The 20,511-nt window shown below is 46.0% G+C and overlaps 7 protein-coding genes across 8 annotated transcripts; 5 read left to right on the forward strand and 2 right to left on the reverse strand.

Moving 5' to 3' along the window:
• Window positions 1-50: 50 nt before the first annotated feature.
• Ir54a (Ionotropic receptor 54a) lies at window positions 51-1,955 on the forward strand (the record flags this gene model as incomplete). Its single annotated transcript, NM_137415.3, has 1 exon — window positions 51-1,955. The coding sequence occupies one exon, from the start codon at window positions 51-53 to the stop codon at window positions 1,809-1,811; it is 1,761 nt and encodes a 586-aa protein (NP_611259.2). The 3' UTR covers window positions 1,812-1,955.
• Window positions 1,450-4,028, reverse strand: sub (subito). 2 transcript variants are annotated; one of them, NM_137416.3, is made up of 3 exons: window positions 3,388-4,028; window positions 2,128-3,326; window positions 1,450-2,069 (listed from the first exon to the last, which is right to left on the reverse strand). In NM_137416.3, the coding sequence occupies exons 1-3, from the start codon at window positions 3,926-3,928 to the stop codon at window positions 1,923-1,925; spliced, it is 1,887 nt and encodes a 628-aa protein (NP_611260.1). In that variant the 5' UTR covers window positions 3,929-4,028; the 3' UTR covers window positions 1,450-1,922. The 2 variants fall into 2 exon arrangements, with proteins under 2 accessions (NP_611260.1, NP_001286548.1); NM_001299619.1 differs by having other exon boundaries at window positions 1,787-2,069.
• Window positions 4,029-4,884: 856 nt separating this feature from the next.
• On the forward strand, window positions 4,885-6,086 carry CG10931 (uncharacterized protein). The gene has a single exon (NM_137417.3). It carries the CDS (start codon window positions 4,968-4,970, stop codon window positions 6,003-6,005), a length of 1,038 nt encoding a protein of 345 aa, NP_611261.1. The 5' UTR covers window positions 4,885-4,967; the 3' UTR covers window positions 6,006-6,086.
• Window positions 6,087-6,242: 156 nt separating this feature from the next.
• CG5002 (uncharacterized protein) lies at window positions 6,243-9,164 on the forward strand. Its single transcript, NM_137418.3, has 9 exons — window positions 6,243-6,400; window positions 6,722-7,021; window positions 7,081-7,305; window positions 7,380-7,495; window positions 7,721-8,024; window positions 8,084-8,386; window positions 8,449-8,594; window positions 8,657-8,827; window positions 8,890-9,164. The coding sequence occupies exons 1-9, from the start codon at window positions 6,385-6,387 to the stop codon at window positions 9,094-9,096; spliced, it is 1,788 nt and encodes a 595-aa protein (NP_611262.1). The 5' UTR covers window positions 6,243-6,384; the 3' UTR covers window positions 9,097-9,164.
• Window positions 9,165-9,504: 340 nt separating this feature from the next.
• Sardh (Sarcosine dehydrogenase) lies at window positions 9,505-12,372 on the reverse strand. Its single transcript, NM_137419.3, has 3 exons — window positions 10,751-12,372; window positions 10,555-10,697; window positions 9,505-10,489 (listed from the first exon to the last, which is right to left on the reverse strand). The coding sequence occupies exons 1-3, from the start codon at window positions 12,326-12,328 to the stop codon at window positions 9,526-9,528; spliced, it is 2,685 nt and encodes an 894-aa protein (NP_611263.1). The 5' UTR covers window positions 12,329-12,372; the 3' UTR covers window positions 9,505-9,525.
• A 982-nt stretch (window positions 12,373-13,354) lies between these two features.
• HLH54F lies at window positions 13,355-16,467 on the forward strand. The gene is made up of 3 exons (NM_057954.3): window positions 13,355-13,600; window positions 14,037-14,386; window positions 15,986-16,467. Exons 1-3 carry the CDS (start codon window positions 13,525-13,527, stop codon window positions 16,286-16,288), a joined length of 729 nt encoding a protein of 242 aa, NP_477302.1. The 5' UTR covers window positions 13,355-13,524; the 3' UTR covers window positions 16,289-16,467.
• A 422-nt stretch (window positions 16,468-16,889) lies between these two features.
• ACOX1 (acyl-CoA oxidase 1) lies at window positions 16,890-20,491 on the forward strand. Its single transcript, NM_137420.3, has 8 exons — window positions 16,890-17,339; window positions 18,079-18,238; window positions 18,293-18,585; window positions 18,643-18,938; window positions 18,998-19,614; window positions 19,680-19,785; window positions 19,849-20,001; window positions 20,061-20,491. Exons 1-8 carry the CDS (start codon window positions 17,216-17,218, stop codon window positions 20,319-20,321), a joined length of 2,010 nt encoding a protein of 669 aa, NP_611264.2. The 5' UTR covers window positions 16,890-17,215; the 3' UTR covers window positions 20,322-20,491.
• Window positions 20,492-20,511: the final 20 nt, after the last annotated feature.

The raw sequence follows: 20,511 nt of genomic DNA on the forward strand, positions 1-20,511 counted from the left end.
ACAATATAAATAAAGCAGCTAAGTCTGATGGGCAACATAATTGAAAGGACATGTGGACAGTGATAACAGGAATAGTTTTATGGGCACCCGTCCTGGTTGCGGGATCCGCTGTGGACTTCATCTTTAGAGCAGCAGCGGAGCACTCGCTCTCAGTAATAATGATTCGTATTGATTATTGTCCGTACAACTGGGCAAAGGATATCTTTGAGAATCAAACCATTCCAGTGGTTGTCCTTTCAGATAGCGAGACTTTTATAAACATTCGGATGTTTTCTCGGCCGCTACACGTAGCTTGCCTGCCTGGACATGAGCTGCAAAAGGACCTGGCGTTACTCGAAAACTTTACGAGTTCGCTAATGGATTTTCCGAGTCAGAAGAAGATTGTCTATATATCAAACAATTTCTCTGATCCAACTAGAATGGACTATATTTTCGAAACGTGCTATCATCGCCGAATTTGGAACATTGTTGGACTTTTAGCTTCAGATGAACATCGTTACTTTTATAGATATCACCTATATCCTAGCTTCCGAACGGAGTATCGCTCTCTTGAATCTTCAACCATATTCGACAAGGATTTTCCCAACATGCACGGTCACCCTCTTACTGTTATGCCCGACCAATGGCTTCCGCGTTCCGTTCTCTACGTGGACAGACGAACGGGTAAGCAAATCCTAGCCGGATCTGTGGGACGCTTCTTTCACGTGCTGTCGTGGAAGCTGAACGCCACGCTGCAGCTGTCCAAGAAGGTGACCACCGGGCGCTTTCTAAATGCCACTGCCCTCAAGGAGCTGAGCGAGAGCTTTTCAGTTGATGTTCCTGCCAGTCTGACGATAATGGAGCGAGTCGAGCAGTTGGCCAGCACAAGCTATCCGATGGAGGTGACCCACGTCTGCCTTATGGTACCGGTGGCCAGAAGAATTCCAATTAAGGATATTTACTTTATCCTGAGCAGTGCTTCCAATATGTTCCTGGCTATTGTTATTGTTTCCAGTTATGGATTGGCTTTGAATCTCCTTCGAAACATGACCCATCGCGATGTGCGTCTGGTGGACTTTGTGCTAAATGATAAAGCTTTACGCGGAATCTTGGGCCAATCCTTCAATTTGCCCTTGTCGAGAAGCTTCTCCACCAGGTTGATATTTCTGATGCTTGGAATAGTGGGTCTTAATGTGAGCAGCATTTTTGGAGCGGGACTGGACACATTAATGGCTCATCCACCACGGCAATTTCAAGCACGAAGTTTCGCTGGTCTGCGTCGCACGAAAATACCATTGGTTACGACCGAGGAAGACTTTCCCACATGGATGAAACTGCGTGTGCCCATGCTGGTGGTCAATGTGAGTGAGTACAATCACTTGAGGAATGGAAGGAACACAAGCAATGCCTACTTCGCCTCCCGACTGTATTGGAATTTGTTCAGTGAGCAGCAGAAGCGCTTCACCCGAGAGCTGTTTATCTACTCCACGGATGACTGCCTGTGGTCCCTGGCGCTGCTCTCTTTCCAATGGCCGCAGAATTCCTTGTTCACAGAGCCCGTCAGCCAACTTATTTTGGAGGTAAATGCCAATGGACTCTATGACTTCTGGGTGGGAATGCACTACTACGACATGACAGCAGCTGGATTGTCCGGTCTGGAGGATCCCAGCCTGCAGTTGAAGGAAAGAGAGCACCCTACCTCGCTAAGGATTGTGGATTTTCAGTGGATGTGGCAGGCGTACGGAACATTTATGGTAATTGCGATTCTGGTATTCTTGCTCGAAGTTTCTTGGCACAGAATCACATCATTATTTGTGTCACTAGTTTATTGATCATTCACATGTTTATTGGAAAACGTGGCCAACTCTGCAACATATCAAGTTTCAAATTTAAATTTTAAAATCACTAACACTTAACAAATTAAAAATTGTGAATTAAAGAAACTAATCATCATCGAGGATTTCGATGGGAGACTTAGATTCGTTTGGATCATCAGAAATGTCCGTGTCGCTTGCAGGATTCTTAAGTTCCTCTATCTCATCTTTGAGGTCTTCTATTTGTTCTTCATACCTTCGGCGTTGAGAGGAAAGCTGTTAAATATATAGTTTATATTATATACTATTATATTATATTGTTATATTTACTAACCATAAATTCTGATTCTCTTTGCGCAATTAGTAATTTTTTCTCGCATTCGTCTTCATATTGCTTCTTGTTGTTTTGGATAATCTCCTGGTAGGTGGCAGTCAGTTCCCTTCGCAGTTTCTCCTCAAGCAGCTGCATTTGCAGCACATGATCGTACTTCAGTTGCTCAATCTCTAACTGCAGGCGCACGTTTTCGTCCTCAAGTTCCTTGGTGTAGTCGCCGCCCTCGCACGTCGACATCTTTGAGAATTCCATGAAACCACAGTAGCTGACGCGATGCTGTTTAATTACGGGCTCCTTGAAGATGATGTTCTTGGCGATGGAAGCAAAGTTCAAGACGTTCAGGTTCTCCTCGTAGTATTTATCCAGAGGGGTAACTGTCACGATCATGGCCAATTTCTCCTTGCCCAGCAAAGCAGCCTGCAACAGCATTGTTAGCTTGGAGTCGCGATATGGAATGATGTCGGCGTTTTTCTTTTTCTGAACTGTACTGGCCGCATCTAAACATCGACCCAGCACCATCAGCGACGTATTTATGTTCTTTGCTTCCTTGAGACGAAGGCCGGAGGTACCCGTGTTGTTGACGCGTTCCGAACCCGCCAGGTCGCAGAATTTGTACGAACTCTGTGTGGTGATGCCCGACCGATTGTACTTTAGTATGTCCACGGTAAAGACACAGTGCGACCGACTAGAGTTGGCGTTCACCGAGGTGGAGGCGTACGTGGAGCGCTGCTGGCCCAGCCGGAGCAGACGCAGCGCCTCCTCGCTGCTCGTCACGAAAACACTGGTCAGACCCTTGATGAACACATGGCCTTTGTTGCCCACGATCTTCAGGTTTTTTCGTGGCACCTCCCCCAGTTTGTCCTGTTTCGGCGGAATGGCTAGCAGGTCGTACACAAGTTCATTGTAGATCTCCACGAAGGACACCCAAACCAAGACGGAAACATCGGTGGAAGCCTTCGTTTCGAACATGTGGTCGCCATCAATGACCTGCTTCAGACGCTGATGGTGGGCACTGATATCCGGACATAAGTCTAAAAGTTTTTTCCGAATCTGCAGCTCTTTCAGCGAGGCGTCGTCCTGCAAGAACACGATGCTGCCATTGATTAGCTTCAGCTTGGGCGATCGGAAGACGGTGTCCTGGTAAATGGTGAATATGTTTTCCAGGGCACGCGGAATGATTCCAGCACGCACATCATCGCCTAAAAATGGATTTAAATTAACAATTGCCCAGCAAACTTGTTGCAAGTCCTCTTCGCTTACCCAGTAAGGTATACGTTTTTCCAGACCCCGATGTGCCATATGTCATAATGGTCACACATTCCTCCTCCATAATTTTGGGACCCACACAGGTATCATAGATGTCTCGCTGGCCAACGGTGCTGTCAAAGATGGAAGTGAATCCAAAGTGTTTTTCCATGCGGTTCACATTGTTGCTGGTCGAGTCCACTTTGCAGCTAGTGATCAGCACATTTGCTTCTTCCGAGACTATGTAGGCTTTGGATGCATCCTTAACGGGACGCAAGCGCAGGAAGACCTGTGGCCCCGTTTCCACGTTGCTGCTGTCTGCCGCACTGGTAGCGCATGAGGCCCCTTCGGTTGCCTCGCTCGACTGGTACTTGTACTCCGATTCCGTGTCCGAGTATTCGGAAAAACTTTCTTCCTCCGACTCCTGAATGTTGTCAAACAGACGCATCTTTTTGTTGGGTCGCGGTCGAAAGCGGCGGTCGATGGAGGGATCCCGGGCCATCAGGAAGGAGCGCACCTCCCGCCTTGGCACCTCCGAAACCTCCTTGCTGTCCATTTTGCGCTGTTTATGTGGGTTGAAGGGATACTTTTTAGTTTACTTCACTTCGCGCTATTTTTCAGACGCCAGGGGGCTGCCAACTTTACTTGAATTTCAAATGATAGCTGGCAGCTCCACTGGCTAGTGTGACCGTTGATCATTTGAATTAGCCGTTACAAAATACCATCAATAACATTTAATGTAGAAATTCAATTTTTAATAAAAAAGATAAATTTTGACAAAAAAAAATCGATAGCAACACGTTCCAGTTATTATAAATAATTTCAATTCATTCTAGTACTAGCACACATTTTTAGTATAAAAATTCATTGATTCAAACTTTATAAAATAATAAAGGCATATATGTGCAGTTAAAATCCAAATGTTACTAAAATTTAAGTTAAAAATTCACTTTAAGTCTGTTAAATTACCATGCAAATATTAAGTTCACTGACTTGATTATCGCGCATTCTCCAATTTTGCCCATATGTAAGATTAGCAGCGTCGACAAATAATTAGGTGACAAATTGCCGGCACGGCACAGCACCGGCCATTTGTTTAATGTTTGGTTAACAAGTCTGGACAGCATAACAATAACAGGCTGCGCAAATAGAGCACCCTGTCGCCAAATAAGTACTCCCTTAAAACGCAAATTAATTGGGCTTGTTTACTTTTTCCAGTCTGATTTTTTACGCCCCCTGTCTGGGAATTCAAACAAATATTGACTAAATGAGTTATAAGTAGTTGTAGAAACAATTAACAATTGTATGTACTAGACAAATATTGTAAAAAAGTGTTTAATGAATTATCAGTACGTGTGTACTTTTTCTCGCGATAATTAAAAACAGACTCAACATTTGTAGGTAATTAATTTAAAAAAATAATAAAAACTTAAAACTGGGCGCCAAAAATAATCGGGTAAATGATGAAATGAAAACCCTTTTTACAAAATATCAGCAAGCTTTTGTCAACTCAGGAACTGTCACCATCATCGCCAAGTTTTCGAACTTTTCGCAGGATTCGTAAGAAATTAAAATTGGGCGAAAAAAATAAAATTATGGAATTGATTGAAACAGCTTCGACTCCTGGAGATTCCGAAACTGAAATCGCCATCCCGGAGGCCGCTTTCGATTCCTTTAAGATGCCTATGCTACCAAGTCAGTTCCATTTGGAGAACTCCATGTCTCCGGGCTACGCCATTAAGCACTCGCTCCTCGGTCACAGTGGTTGCGTTACTGGTCTAAAGTTTAGTTCGAATGGCGAGAACTTGGTCAGCAGCTCCGGCGATAGGCTGCTTAAGCTCTGGGACTTGAGCGCAACCCGATGCATTCAATCGCTGGCCGGGCACGGAGACGGAGTCAACGATGTCGCCTGGTCGGCGGCTGGATTAATTGCCAGTTGTAGCGATGACATGACCGTGCGTCTCTGGGATGCCCGCAGCAAGCTCTGCGTCAAAGTTTTGGAGGGGCATTCCAGGTACAGTTTCTCCTGCTGCTTTAATCCGCAGGCCAATCTGCTGGCCTCCACTAGCTTTGACGAAACAGTGCGCCTTTGGGATGTCCGCACTGGCAAAACGCTCAAAATCGTCCACGCCCACCAGGATCCCATAACATCGGTGGACTTCCACCGCGATGGCAATATTTTTGTCACCAGCAGCTATGATGGGCTGGTCCGCTTGTGGGACTCTAGCACCGGGCATGTGCTGAAGACTCTCGTTGACGTTGACAACATCCCGGTCGGATATGTGAAGTTCTCACCGAACGGACGCTACATCCTGTCGTCCACATTGAACAACACCCTTAGGCTATGGAACTACAAGAAGCCCAAGTGCATGAGGACCTATCGCGGGCATTTGAATGAGTTCTATTGCTCCAACTCCAATTTTTCCACCACCGGCGGCATTTGGATTGTCTCCGGCAGCGAGGATAATACGCTTTGCATCTGGAATCTGCAGACGAGGGAGCTGGTGCAAAAGATAAGCACGGAGGGCGACCAGATTTTGAGCACACATTGCCATCCCACGGCAAATGTGATTGCTAGCGGCGCCCTACAAAATTCATATGCCATTAAAATCTGGAAGAGCAGCGAGAAGTAGTTCCAACAATCAACAAAATTCCTCCACTCATTAGCTTGTAATTATTTTCTTTATATAAATAAGCCGGCCATGTCATTAGCCAAATATTAAGGTTGTCTTTGTAATTGTTTATCAACGGACTAACAGAGCGAACATGATATGGCGGCACCGGTACCTGCGCTTGTAAATCTTATATGGCCAGAATGTGCGAACGCGATTGCTTTCGGTCTCTAAAGCCGTTGGACGACGGCGATCGGAGCGGCAGTCGCGTTTGGAGCAGCACACTGAGCGGACGCGTTAGCTCCCCGGTTTTGATTACAGCCATTGCCTTTGCATCGCAGCCGGTTTCCCTATCGTTCTCGGAACTACAGCCCGGTTTAAAGCTGGAGAGCCACCCGCGATGAGAGCCGATGAGGGTGAGTAACTGCTCCAGGGGTTTTTCCGGAAGCAGCGATCGCGGCGATCAGGGTCAATTGATTTGATGCGTTTCCAGCGATTGTGGGGGCTGTAATCGTATAAAATACGTGCCAATTCATAAAAGAGTATCTGAATGCACCTTATCTGCGTGGGGTAGCCCAGGTTGTCTGGCGATAAGATGACCAGCCCAAAGTCAATATAAAACACTGATCGACAGATGTGCGAACAAGTTGCTGCCAGGCAAGATTAGCCCCGCACGGGGAGGGGTTATCTTGGCACACTTAAATACTCCTTATCCAAGGCTTGTTTTGAATTCGCAGATAATCTGTACCGGGAGCAACTGCCCAATGTGAGCACGCTTATTAGGGATGGCGGTCGTAAGCTGTGCCGTCCGTCCACCGTGACCAACAAGTTCCCGATCCTGAAGTGGCTACCTCGTTACCGATTGGAGTACATCATGCAGGACTTTATTGCGGGATTCACGGTGGGATTAACGACTATTCCCCAGGCGATTGCCTATGGAGTGGTGGCCGGCTTGGAGCCGCAGTATGGTTTATACTCCGCCTTCATGGGTTGCTTCACATACATCGTGTTTGGTTCCTGCAAAGATGTCACAATTGGTGAGTTCAGATGTGGGGTAAATTTCTGCTATCAGTGCTAATTTCACAACATCCACTAGCCACAACCGCCATCATGGCTCTAATGGTCAACCAGTATGCCACTATCAGTCCGGATTATGCGGTTCTGGTGTGTTTCCTAGCTGGTTGCATTGTACTTCTACTTGGATTGCTCAACATGGGTGTACTGGTCAGGTTCATTTCGATTCCCGTAATCACTGGCTTCACCATGGCGGCGGCCACCACAATTGGCAGTGCCCAGATCAACAACATCGTGGGTCTGACCAGTGAGTTGCGAAATTATTTTTTTATTTTCTAGAAATTTCAAACTACCTGAAACATTGAAATGCATTGAAAATAGGTCCTTCGAATGATTTACTGCCCGCCTGGAAGAATTTCTTCACCCACTTGACGTCAATTAGGCTCTGGGATGCCCTGCTGGGTGTCTCATCTCTGGTGTTCCTGTTGCTCATGACGGTGAGAAGAAAATAAAAACGAAATTTTATTAAATTTCAATATCAATTTAAGCCAATCAACAAAATTCTTGCAGCCGCTTGATTTTGATTTCGGGTTAAAAACCTTAAGATACAGCATAAATTTGGCTCTTCAGAATTAGTTGCTTTATTAACTTAAGTTAACTTGATGGTTGCATTATATATTATATATATTATTCACTAATTTACAAATGTAATATACTTTCAGCGTGTTAAAGACATCAAATGGGGCAATCGTATATTCTGGAAGTACCTTGGTCTCTCCCGCAACGCCCTGGCTGTGATCTTTGGCACCTTTTTGGCCTACATCCTCAGTCGAGATGGGAATCAACCCTTCCGTGTCACTGGAAACATTACGGCCGGAGTACCGCCCTTCCGGCTGCCGCCCTTTAGCACCACCGTAGATGGAGAGTACGTTTCCTTTGGCGAGATGATCAGCACTGTCGGCGCATCCTTGGGTTCCATCCCCTTGATTTCGATCCTGGAAATAGTAGCCATATCGAAGGCATTTTGTAAGTATAATTTGAATTAGTTCTAAAGCCATTTATACTAAGGAATTCTAAATTTTCAGCTAAGGGAAAAATTGTAGACGCATCGCAGGAGATGGTGGCACTGGGAATGTGCAACATCATGGGCAGCTTTGTGCTCTCCATGCCCGTAACGGGATCCTTTACCCGCACGGCTGTGAATAATGCCAGTGGGGTGAAGACACCACTGGGTGGAGCTGTCACCGGTGCCCTGGTGCTCATGGCACTGGCATTCCTTACCCAAACTTTCTACTTTATACCCAAATGCACGCTGGCTGCAATTATTATAGCGGCGATGATATCGCTAGTGGAGCTGCACAAGATTAAGGACATGTGGAAATCTAAGAGTGAGTTTATGCTGATAAAGTTTTGTAGGTATTACTACTAACGCTCTGTCTTAACTTTCCAGAGAAGGATCTGTTTCCCTTTGTGGTCACTGTACTCACCTGCATGTTCTGGAGTCTGGAGTACGGAATACTGTGTGGCATCGGTGCCAACATGGTATACATTCTATATAGCAGTGCACGTCCACATGTAGACATCAAACTGGAGAAGGTGAGCTTATCCTATCTTATCTAGATGCAATTTACACTAACAAATCATATATCATCTACCAGATCAATGGTCACGAAGTTAGCGTGGTGGATGTGAAGCAAAAGCTGGACTATGCATCGGCTGAGTATCTCAAGGAGAAGGTGGTGCGCTTCCTGAACAACCAGAATGGCGAGACCCAGTTGGTGGTTATCAAGGGCGAGGAGATCAACTCCATTGACTATACAGTGGCTATGGTAAGTGGGCCGCTAAAAGCACACAATCTGATTGATAATAATGTTTGCATCCCCATATATAGAATATTGTCTCGATGAAGGGCGATTTGGAGGCACTGAACTGCGCCATGATCTGCTGGAACTGGAACATCGCCTCCGCCGGAGTCGTCTGCCGACTCAACAACGATCTCCGTCCCATCTTCAAGTTCGATTTATCGCTGGAGGAGGTGGTAGCTGGCCACTTCGATAGTCCCTCCAATACGGCCTCCACCGTAACCATCGAGGCCTGAAGAACCTAGTTTATTATAAGCTGAAAGTATTGCATCAATATCACAATTATATGAAATTTCATTTAAGCAAAGAAATCCACTTGAGTGGCGACCCTCTGTCTGGCCGAGGTGTCCAAGTGCTCTAGAATTACGTCTGGAAAGGCATATCCTTCGCGGAAACCGAGAATGATGTCATAATAGTTGGACACAGAAATTAATTGAGCCGTAACCGCAACCATTTCGGGTGACCACTTCGCAGACTGCCTGTCTGCCTACACCGTGACCTTTCTTCGAACCTTTTCATATTCATGGGGAAAGTAATTTATGACCCTACATGTATGTTAAGGCAGGCACTTCAACAATACCGTCGTGCCCTGCCAGAAAGAGAAAGGTTGAGAGAAATTCCCTATGCCGGGTAAACGAGTTCTTGGAAGTGGAAGAGACTAATCTTTATTTATTGGACTTGGACTCGGATGCATAGTTACCGAGAACCCGTTGGCCGGTAGGATCGAATGGGCTGCGCAAGTGACAGTCGGCGCGGTATTTCTTGCCCAAGATGTCCACCTCGTACTCCCCGTTCCGAATGTAATCAGCATCGATGATCTTGCCATCTGGTCGGGACACGTATGTCTGACCGAGGGACTTTCCAAGGGTATAGGCATATTCAGCTCGTCTAAGTATGCCCACGGGCTCGCCATTTCGGTAGACTCCCTCCAAACCCCAGATGGGCACCTGATCCCGGAGCGTCAAGTAGACCAGTCGCTTCTTTAGGCCCTCAGCTCGCTGATTTTCGATGGCCGCCTTGCCACGGTAATCTGCACCCGTTTTGCGACATGTGAATCCCAAGCCAGCTTCCAGGGGCGTGTCATCCGGTCGCAGATCGAAGCTCCATAGATGATAGCCTTTTTCGCTGCTGAGGGAGTAAAGGGAACGGTAGCCAGCATTGCGCAAATCCTCTCCAGCTCCCGCTTTCATCAGACTCCGATAGACGGCAGCACAATCCTTCTTGGGCACATGAAGCTCGTAGCCCAGTTCTCCCACAAAGCTGACCCGCAGCAAACGGAGACCCACATCACCGAATTTGGCTAATCGAGTGCTGTTGGGAGCTACGTGCTCATCGGACAGATCACAGTCGATGAGGGGCTGCAGGATCTTTCGGCTGTTTGGTCCTTGAATAGAAATCACACCCAATTCGGCAGTCAGATCCTTGAGGCTCGCATTGAATCCTTTTCGACGGATCTCTGCCAGCAAAACACTGTAAGTGTAGAAGGCAGAAGCGCCGCCAGCCACAATATAAAAGCCCTGGCCATTGATCTTGGGATTGTAGACCTCTCCAGAACCGGGAGCAAGGCGGGAAATGGTCACATCCGCCTCCACTCCGCCGGCATCGTTTAGAGCACAGGTGTAGACAGTTCTAAAATGGAAGTGGTAATTGTTTAGAAAGGTTTCTAAATTTGTATATCTATACATGGATCTTACTTGCTGGGATCCCTGTTGGTATTGGCGGAGAATAGCCAGTCAGCGGCCTCCTGGGCCTGTGGACCATCTAGAAGCAGCTTGGCGAAGTAGCTCATGTTAAAGACCACGGCGTTATTGCGACATGCCAGGGCCTCCGAACCGATCTGAAAGATATATATCATTATTTTGGCTTTCCATAAGCTACTTAGCTACCTACGAGATCGTGGTACTCCGAGAAGCGGCTGTAGTGAAGATCCCCATCCAGAACTCTCTCGTACTCGCTGTCCTTGTGCCTCTGGTGGACATAGCTTCCGTACCAGTCATAGGGCTGAACCACCGCCTTCTTGGAACCGGTGGGCAGGAAGAAACCAGGCCGTTCCCAACCCTGCTTCTCCTCCATTACGGCGCCTGCCTTCATCATCTCGTCGTGAAGTGGATCCTTTTGGAAATCACGACCCGCCAGTGGTTGATCATACTTGAAGACCATGCTGTAGTTCTTCACGTAGCTCTCGTGCGACTTCTCCCTAATCCACTGAATGGCTTTGCCCTGCTCCTGGGTGAATCTGCGCAGATCGAAGCCAAACATGGGCAGGTCCGGTTGACCTTGGATGACCCACAAGGCGGTCTGCTCTCCGCAACCACCACCAAACATCATGCCCGCTGAATTGAAGCCACAATTGTGGTAGAGCCCATCTAGGTTGGGATCCGGACCCATCAAGGGTTTGTGGTCGGGTGTAAAGGATTCCGGGCCACAAACCGTGCTCTTCACGCCATATTTCGCATAGCTTGGACACAATTTCTGGGCTCCCTCGACATGGGTCTCGAACACCGACCAATCCAGTTCGTAGAGTCCGAAATGGAAGTCCTTGGGCACGGGCTCCAGCAGAATGGGATTCGGTTCATAGCCACCCATGCAGATGGCATCCCCTTGGATGCGGAAGTAGGTGGAGTAATCGTGATCTCTGATATTGGGTAGACCTCTAACACCCGGAATGGATTCAGAAACAATATAAGCATGCTTCATGGGCACAAGGGGAAGATGGGTGCCGTGCCGGGCCACCAAATCACGACCCCACACTCCTGTAGCATTCACTACCTTCTCAGCTTTGATGTCCCCGAAAGGCGTGGAAACACCCACCACCTTCTTACCCCTCGCAGTCTGCTCCAGCAGTAGATCATCCACTCCGCAATTCTCGATTACCTGTGCTCCGAGATTAGTGGCTGCCTTTTTGAGGGCCGCACACAGCATCGCCGGATCCATGACACCATCACCCGGAGAATAGAGAGCGCCCACAAATGCCGACGGATCGAGGAGGGGAAATAACTTTTGGGTGTCCTCCGGACTCAGCACTTGGTTTTCAATACCCAAAGCTGAGCCCACAGTGGCCAGTCTGCGATACTCGTCCAGTCGCGTTTCATTGTGAGCAATGAAGATGCCACCATTTTGAATCCATCCCGGATCCAGCTCCGTTTCCTCCTCCAATTGCTGCAGCATGCGACGTGAATTAGCCAGCAGCTGAATATCCACATCGTTGGGACGCAGGCGCCACAGCAATCCAGCCGTGTGCCAGGTGGTTCCGGCCGTAAGTTGGGCGCGTTCCAGGAGCACGGCCTTGACACCACGTCGTGCCAGGTGATACAGTGTGTGACAGCCCGCCGAACCACCGCCAATAACCACAACATCTGCTGCGCCTGGCAGGAATCCACTTGGTTCCCTTCGAGCTCCTCCATCTTCCCTCACTTGTTTGCTGATTCCACGGCGCGAAGCTTGCTGCAGGATGCGATGGCGCCACATCTCAAAAACGGCCGAGCGCGACGACTTTAGAATCTCAACTGAATTCTCGAGTTAAAAACACAATACCGCCATAATAATCTCCCGCTGAATTGATCGGATAACCCATGGTTCAGCATCCTGATAAACCTGCTGTGCCAGTGACGTTCCATCCATGACTGGAGGCCCTAATCAAGGCCACGTTTTAGGGTCACAGCACGTTTCTTATCTGGGTTCGGAGGCGTGGCAAGTAGTAAAATTAGTTAGCAGCTACGTAGGTCAAAAAACAATTTAATCTGAGCAAATTTTTAGTTTCAATAAAGATGCGGTTTAACAGATGCTTCTTGCTAATATGTTGTGGTTTCAATTAATCCATTCATATAAATAGATTTATTAAACTCTTGCTTTTCTTTTAAAAGCACTTAAAGAAAACGTAAATTCTATAGATTAAACAAAGTGTTGCCTACATATATGTACATATATTTTCGAGTATTTTCATTTCCCGCAGAAAATTTGAAAAGTCAAAATCGTTCTCGGAACTTAAAACTCCCCACATAAGCAATGAAATTTTGGACCCATACTCAAATGCCAACCATCGCGGCGACCCCAAACAGGATACGCAGTTGAACCCCAGGATTATAATCTCTTCCGATCTGCCATTAATGCCTATCTCCAAATGCACTGCGAGATCGAATACCAGGTGGTGCCATCTGGAGCCGGAGTCTTGGCACGCTTCGCACTCGCCCGTCGCACATCCTTACGGCACAACATCCCCACTCCAACGCCCGTAGTGAACCGGATAAACCGAGCGTTTCATTTTGAATTTTCCCGCAGACCGACGGAGGAACACTGTGTGGCCAATGTGGTGGCAGCCAGAAGGCAAACAACCGAGAAAGAGACCGCCGATCGCACCATGTGTCCGGATTCCTCCGCCAATTGGGACTGTTTGCGGAGCAGGCACGCCCACCAGAGGTGCCAGAAATAGACGGAATCTGGAGAGCTGCAAACTGCGGAGCAGAATGCTCAAAAAGGAGGATCTCCCCGTAACCCGTGACAGAAGTGCTCTACGTGCCACGCAGATCGGACGTATTCGACTCACAGATTGGTTTCGGTTCGGTGCGTTTCGATTTTAAGTGAGAAAACTGAGTGATTGGAATTTTATATCCAATTTGAAAATATTCGAAGTGATTCTTGTGATACCACCAACTTGTTTTTGAACAATGCCACGCAAGAAGCGCAGTTCCAGCCCCACGGAGTTCTTTGATGACGACTTCGATGAGGATGCCAGTTCTCAAAGTGAGTTCGATTTCAATTTATAGGTGATTTTGTACTTATATTAAAAAGATGTATTATAAACGCTTAAAAACGTTGACAATGTAAATATGTTTAGCTAGTTTTGTAAATTTATTATTTACTTTAAAGTAAAATTCAATTTCCTTAGAATTTTTTAAATCGAACTTTAGAATTTACCTTAAAAGGAATGTTAATTTAAAATGCGTTAAGCTCTAAATGAAAATATAATAATAATGATAAAAATTATAATAACAGAAAGCACAATAGATATAAATTGAGTTTAAAATTCATACTCCATATGCTTTTTGAACTTCATACTTTGCGAAGATATCTATAATGTAACTTAAAACTTTTGTGGATACCAATAAAACCTTTTGTTTCTAATTAATCTCTTGTTATTGGAGCTCCTTAAGATGTATCTACATTTCTGATTTTCCAGGCTCCCAACCGCCGGTGCAGCGAAATGCGGCAAATGCCCGGGAGCGGATGCGTATGCGGGTTTTATCCAGCGCCTACGGACGTTTGAAGACCAAGCTGCCCAACATTCCGCCGGACACGAAGCTCTCCAAGTTGGACACGTTGCGTTTGGCCACGCTCTACATCAAGCAGCTAATTACGGCTGTGGAGACAGGCAGCCACTCGCAGAACCACCCGCACAACCACAACCAGCACCACAGCCTCAACCACAGTCACTCGAGTACCACCAGTTCCGAAGGCCTGGACACAAGTCACATGGCAGATTCGTCCGGTGGAGGCAATTATAATTTCCACAACAACGGACACGGCATGGTAAGTGTCATGCAATTGCGATCCCCCTGCCCGAATATAAGTGATGTCACTGCCACCACTTAACGATGCACTGCACCCGCGGCTCGGGGGAACGGGAACGCATTAATGAGCCGGCCACTTCAGGTGGATCTCGTCAGTTAATGACAGGTGTCGCAGGGGATGCCCAGTGATATGCCCAAGATCAATGTTTATTCATGGATTTCAGTCTAATTGAGAAGTAATGTTCAGCCGATCGGGATTCCCATAAGTTTATGTCTTTTTATGGAAAGTTTGGTATTGGGAATGAAAATTTTTCTTTTATGCGTTTTCTTTGAAAAGCCATTAAGGAAATAAAGTAGGTAGATATTTGTAAATTTTGCTAGTTGAAATTAGCCTTTCGTAGAATTTTAACTTAGAGATCGTGGAAAGTTACACGGAAACCCAGGCTTCAGTGTTTAAAATTTAAAAAATTGATACTATTACAATTTAAACGTATACGCAATCTATTATTCTCATTTTTTTTTTAACAAGCAACTTAAGTATTTAGTAATACTACTCAACTTATAGGGGTAATTCAACGCAATTTTAGCGAAATATAGATCAAAAATCCAAAGGAATGTGGTGCAACATCTGCTTGGTGATGCGGACGCGATGCGGCGACAAGTATTTCCACCTTTTCTAGATGTGGAGGTGAACCACAAACGTAACCACATCCACATCCCATGACCGGAGTCAGCCATTCAGCCGGGCCCCCCACTAGAACACCGAAATCACATTTTGTGATTTCAGACTGCCTTGCTTTCCTGTAATCCGATACTTTTGTGAATTTCGAAAATATTAAATATGAGTGACAGGCTGTTGGTGGAGCGGGCAGGGAACGGAGATGGTAACGCAGACCTGCGGATCTGGATGGGGGGCACTAGTTAGTCTTTGCTTTTATTTTTTATTTTTAAAGATGCTCTTGATGCTTTGAAGCGACACAGTGAATGACATGCGAGGGAAAGTGTCATCCTCAGTAGTTTTCCCACTCGGATTATTGTAATTAAAATTTGTCTAACCGTGTTTATCCATCAGCCATTCCCGCTGGAGTTTACACAATCTATCACTCAAGATTCATGGCGTGCACAACTTATCTAAATAGATGCAATTGTTTACACACCGAATGCGTGAAAAATTCAGCAAATACGGCTCCGTCTTGTGCCCATATGGTGGCAAATCAGATCGGATCGGAGAGTCCCGACCCTATCCGAATTTATACCATCCACGCGCCCAAGATGATCTGTTGGGAACAACCCATTGGTTCGCTATTTGCTCGCTAGCCCTAGCATCCCTATATCCCATTTCCAATCCCTCATTGTATGGCATACAAATGAGTGTCTCTTGTCCGCAAGTGTTTGGCTGTTTATGTTTTTATAGATCCGTTAATGAGGCTGTTATTGTAGATCTAGACGTGGAGGCGGGGGTGGGCACTAAAAACAATCAAAGTTGCGTAAACAAACAATGGCGCTGTCTCGGGATGGGTTGTCGTCATATTGTTCCATATATAGCCCCTGCGGTTTCCACAACTCCTATGATTTATGCCTGTTTTATCCACACATTCCACATTATACTGTCTTGCAGAGCTGGCCCTTTGAGTTCCACCAGAGTAGCCGGAGTTTGGCATTTGCCCCATCATCATCAACCACCTCATCCGCCCGTATGGATTGGCAAACCCTGCATACGCAATCTTATCCGAAGACTACGCGAGGCGAAACCCATGTTTCGGCGGATCTAAGTTACCATCAGTTGCCGGAATCTCACAGTCACTGGTATCCGGCGGAAGTGCATCAAATGGAGCCAGCGGCCAGCTGTTCCTATGACTCTGGAATGGGGCAGCATCAGCGGGGCATAGCTATAGCCACTAGCCATGCCCATGGCATTTAAGCGGATATTATAAATAATGTTCTGACCTAAGCCAAATGAATTTACCACCTAGTAAGTGTATTAAATCGTGATTTAATTTTACGTGTTTCCGTATGTGCAAGCCTGAACCTATGCTATAAGGCCAAAGATTGGTGTTACCTCATGATCATTTAGCTAGCAAATATATCTATGTTTTTAATAAAATTGGAATTTTTGAATTTTTTTGAATTGGCGCCAAGATTATGGTGACTGTATCCCTGGAGTTGTCGAGTGCTGCCGTACTTGTTTGTATTTTGCAGCCCTGTTCAACAGCTGATTTCGTCACAATACAAACAAAGAGCTGCTAAAAACAAAATTAATCTATTAATTAAGGCGGAATTCAAATACCCTACTTTTTTTAAAACGGCTAATTTGAGACATTTTAAAGATGTTATTTATGCAGAAAGATGTAGTGAATTTGCATTATTCACTTGCAAACAAATTATACGAACAAAGAAGCTTATGAAAGCAATCTTATTTAAATTAGAAACAAACTGAAAGAAAACGCCCAAGTACTTTTTACATGCAGTGTATTTATTTTGTGTATTTACTCATAAATGTAGCCCAACAACAATGGCGTGAGAATAATGGTTGTGCTACAGACTATTTCAACACAAAAGCGAACTTATTACATGTGTATTTTCGCGGTTAAAGTTCACGTCGTTCGAGAGCTGGCATCGATGATTAGATTCGGAATAGCTGGATCAGATCAGCAGTCCATAATCTCAATCTCCTCCACTGGATTTCCTCCACCAGCACTTGAGTGACCGACTGACTGACCACTGAGCGCAATTCGCCTTTCCAGCAACAATCAGTCAGTACGCGATATTCAACGAAGACGGACGCTTTGCGGTGGCTCGTTAATCCATAACCTGTTTACGTGACTTGAATACTGTGCCGCATAGCAAAATGCCAGCCAAACCAGTGAATCCCGATCTCCAGAAGGAACGCAGCACGGCCACCTTCAATCCCCGGGAGTTCTCCGTTCTGTGGGCCGGCGGCGAGGAGCGATTCAAGGAGAAGAAGGCCCTGGGTGAGTTAGCTTAGAAGGGAAAAACACCGGATTTCAAGCTTCTCCGGTGACCCCGACAGACCTACATGTACATTCACATTAACCGGTCGCTCAGAGCTTTATCTGAGCTTGGCGCAATCGCGTTTCCCAACAGTGGATGCAAGAAATTGTGCCAAAAGCATGACTTGGCAATTAAGCTAGGCTTTAACGCATTTATAGCTAATCTGTAGGGTACAAACTCTGATGCTAGCCATGTCAGCCACTGATAAATTATCCAAAACATCCTGTCAACTTCTTTGTTTTGATACGCTTCTTCTCCGTCCATTCATTCATGCGATTTGTTGATTTTGCTGCACGCCGTGGCCCAAAGTTCATTAATTATGTATTCCGCATAAACAAGCCGCTACTAGTTAATCAGCACCTATTAGCCAGCTCATAAGTTATTAATCTTTGAACTTCGCGCGAATCGCGATCAATCCGACTACTTGTGTACTTTGAATGTTTGCAGCTACCCACCATCTATTTCCAGGTCCACTTGAAATTAGTTTAGCTGATAGGTTTATCTGACAGATTTGCACGGTCGCTCAGGGCATCATAAATGGACAATGCCCAGTAACTCCCGCGAATTAACGAAGAATACTTTCCACTCATGATTACGCTGCAAAATTCAACAATGCTTATCTAAATGACACCTCCTAAAATATTAAATCCCTTTCCTTATGGCTTCATTTACATTAAATTTCGTTTATGATTTTTCCAGAGAAATTGTTTTTGGAGGATCCAGCCCTTCAGGACGACTTGCCCATTTCCTATTTGTCACACAAGGAGCTCTATGAGCACAGCTTGCGCAAAGCCTGCATCATAGGAGAGAAGATCCGCAAGCTACGTGCTGATGGCGAGGATGGAGTGGATACTTACAAGTAAAGAAATCCTTATATTTAATGTACTTCAGGTTGTAATTTGTGTGCTTATAGTGCTCTGCTTGGTGGATCCTTGGGATCGGCTATTCTAAAGGAGGGCAATCCGCTTGCGCTGCACTACGTGATGTTCGTGCCCACCATCATGGGCCAGGGAACGATGGATCAGCAGGTGGAATGGCTGAGCAAGGCCTGGGACTGTGAAATCATTGGCACCTATGCCCAAACGGAACTGGGACACGGAACCTTCCTGCGCGGTCTGGAGACCAGGGCTGACTACGATGCCAGCACCCAGGAGTTTGTTATAAACACTCCATCACTCAGTGCATACAAGTGGTGGCCCGGTGGATGTGAGTTTTCTTGAACACTTAATATTTTGAAATTGTTATAAAATCTGGGACTTGCAGTGGGACACACTGCTAACCATGCGGTTGTGGTGGCACAACTCTACACCAAGGGCGAGTTCCGTGGTCTGGCTCCTTTTATTGTCCAATTGAGGGATTCCGATACTCACCGTCCCATGCCCGGCATCGACATTGGAGATATTGGTACCAAGCTGGGCATGAAGGGTGTCAACAATGGCTATTTGGGACTGAAGAACGTACGGGTGCCTTTAAACAACATGCTGATGAAGAACCAGCAAGTGCTGCCCGATGGCACATATGTGGCGCCGAAGAATAGCGTGCTTACCTACGGAACTATGGTACTATTACACATATTCACTATATCTTCACAGAGATTTTAACCATTTTTTCATTCAAGATGTTTGTGCGTTGTGCTCTTATCCGTGATACCGCTCAGAGCCTGGCAAAGGCATCCACTATTGCCACTAGGTATTCAGCTGTTCGCCGACAGAGTCCCATTGATCCCAATCAACCGGAGCCCCAAATCATGGACCATACCACGCAGCAGTTGAAGTTGTTCCCCCAGATAGCTAAAGCCATCGTTTTCAAAACGACGGGTGATGGCATCTGGAATATGTACAACGTGATATCTGGCGAGATTGAGCAGGGTAACTTGGATCGCCTGCCCGAAATGCATGCATTGTCCTGCTGCCTTAAGGCCATCTGTAGTGCCGATGCCGCCGCCGGCGTGGAAACGTGTCGTCTGTCATGTGGCGGACATGGCTACATGGACTGCTCCAACTTCCCCACGATATACGGCATGACCACGGCCGTTTGCACCTATGAGGGCGAGAACACAGTGATGCTGCTGCAGACTGCTCGCTATTTGGTGAAGGTTTATGGGCAGGCCTTGAATGGAGAGAAGCTGGTGCCAACGGTTTCGTACATCAGTGATGCAATAAACCAAACCAAGTTTGTTAACTTTGACGGATCATTGAGGTCTATTGTCAAGGCTTTCCAATTCGTTGCCGCCAAGTAAGTATTTACTAAAGAAAAAAAGGTAGAAGTACCAAGTATTTAAATTCATATTTTTATATCAGCAAAACCCGAATTGCCTATGAGCAGATTGAACTGCGCCGCAAGCAAGGTTATGGTACCGAGGTGGCAGCTAATCTATGTGGCACCTTCCTAACAGCAGCTGCAGATGTAAGTCGTAATGAAATATCTGTTATTCACTCAGTATCCTATATAATTTTGTACCACTTGTAGCTTCATGGACGCGCCTTCCTAGCGCAGACTGCCTATACGGAGCTTTTGGCCTTGTCGCGCGAGGTGTCCCCAGAACTAGCTGAAGTCCTAAAGGTGGTGCTGGAGCTGTATCTGGTAGACGCCTGCCTCAACCGCATTGGCGACTTCTTGCGGGTACGATTTTAAATTGATATTAGTTAAGAATATTTAATGTTATATGTAACTTTCAACAGTTCATTGATCTCACTGATCAAGATGTCACGAAACTGGAGGTTCGCCTGGAGAACTGCTTAAAACGATTCCGGCCGAATGCCGTCAGCTTGGTGGACAGCTTTGATCTTCACGATCGCGTGCTAGATTCCGCATTGGGTGCCTATGATGGAAATGTTTACGAACACATCTTCGAGTCTACGAAGAAGAACCCGTTGAACAAGGAGCCAGTCAACGGAGCATTCCACAAGTACTTGAAGCCATTCATGAAGGCTCACCTCTAGATTCATATCCTATTGCTCTGGAAGATTTTCACAAGTGTTATTATTGTAAATATACATTTGTTTCCATTGTTTTTGTATTATACAACTGTCTGCTTAGCAAATGGTCTTTAAGACAATTATGATGTCAGGGCTTGTGCAGTTGAAACTAGGCTGTAAAATTATACACAAATAAAATATTCAACTATATTTA

Source organism: Drosophila melanogaster, chromosome 2R (assembly GCF_000001215.4).
Source record: "Drosophila melanogaster chromosome 2R".
NCBI classification, from domain to species: domain Eukaryota; kingdom Metazoa; phylum Arthropoda; class Insecta; order Diptera; family Drosophilidae; genus Drosophila; species Drosophila melanogaster.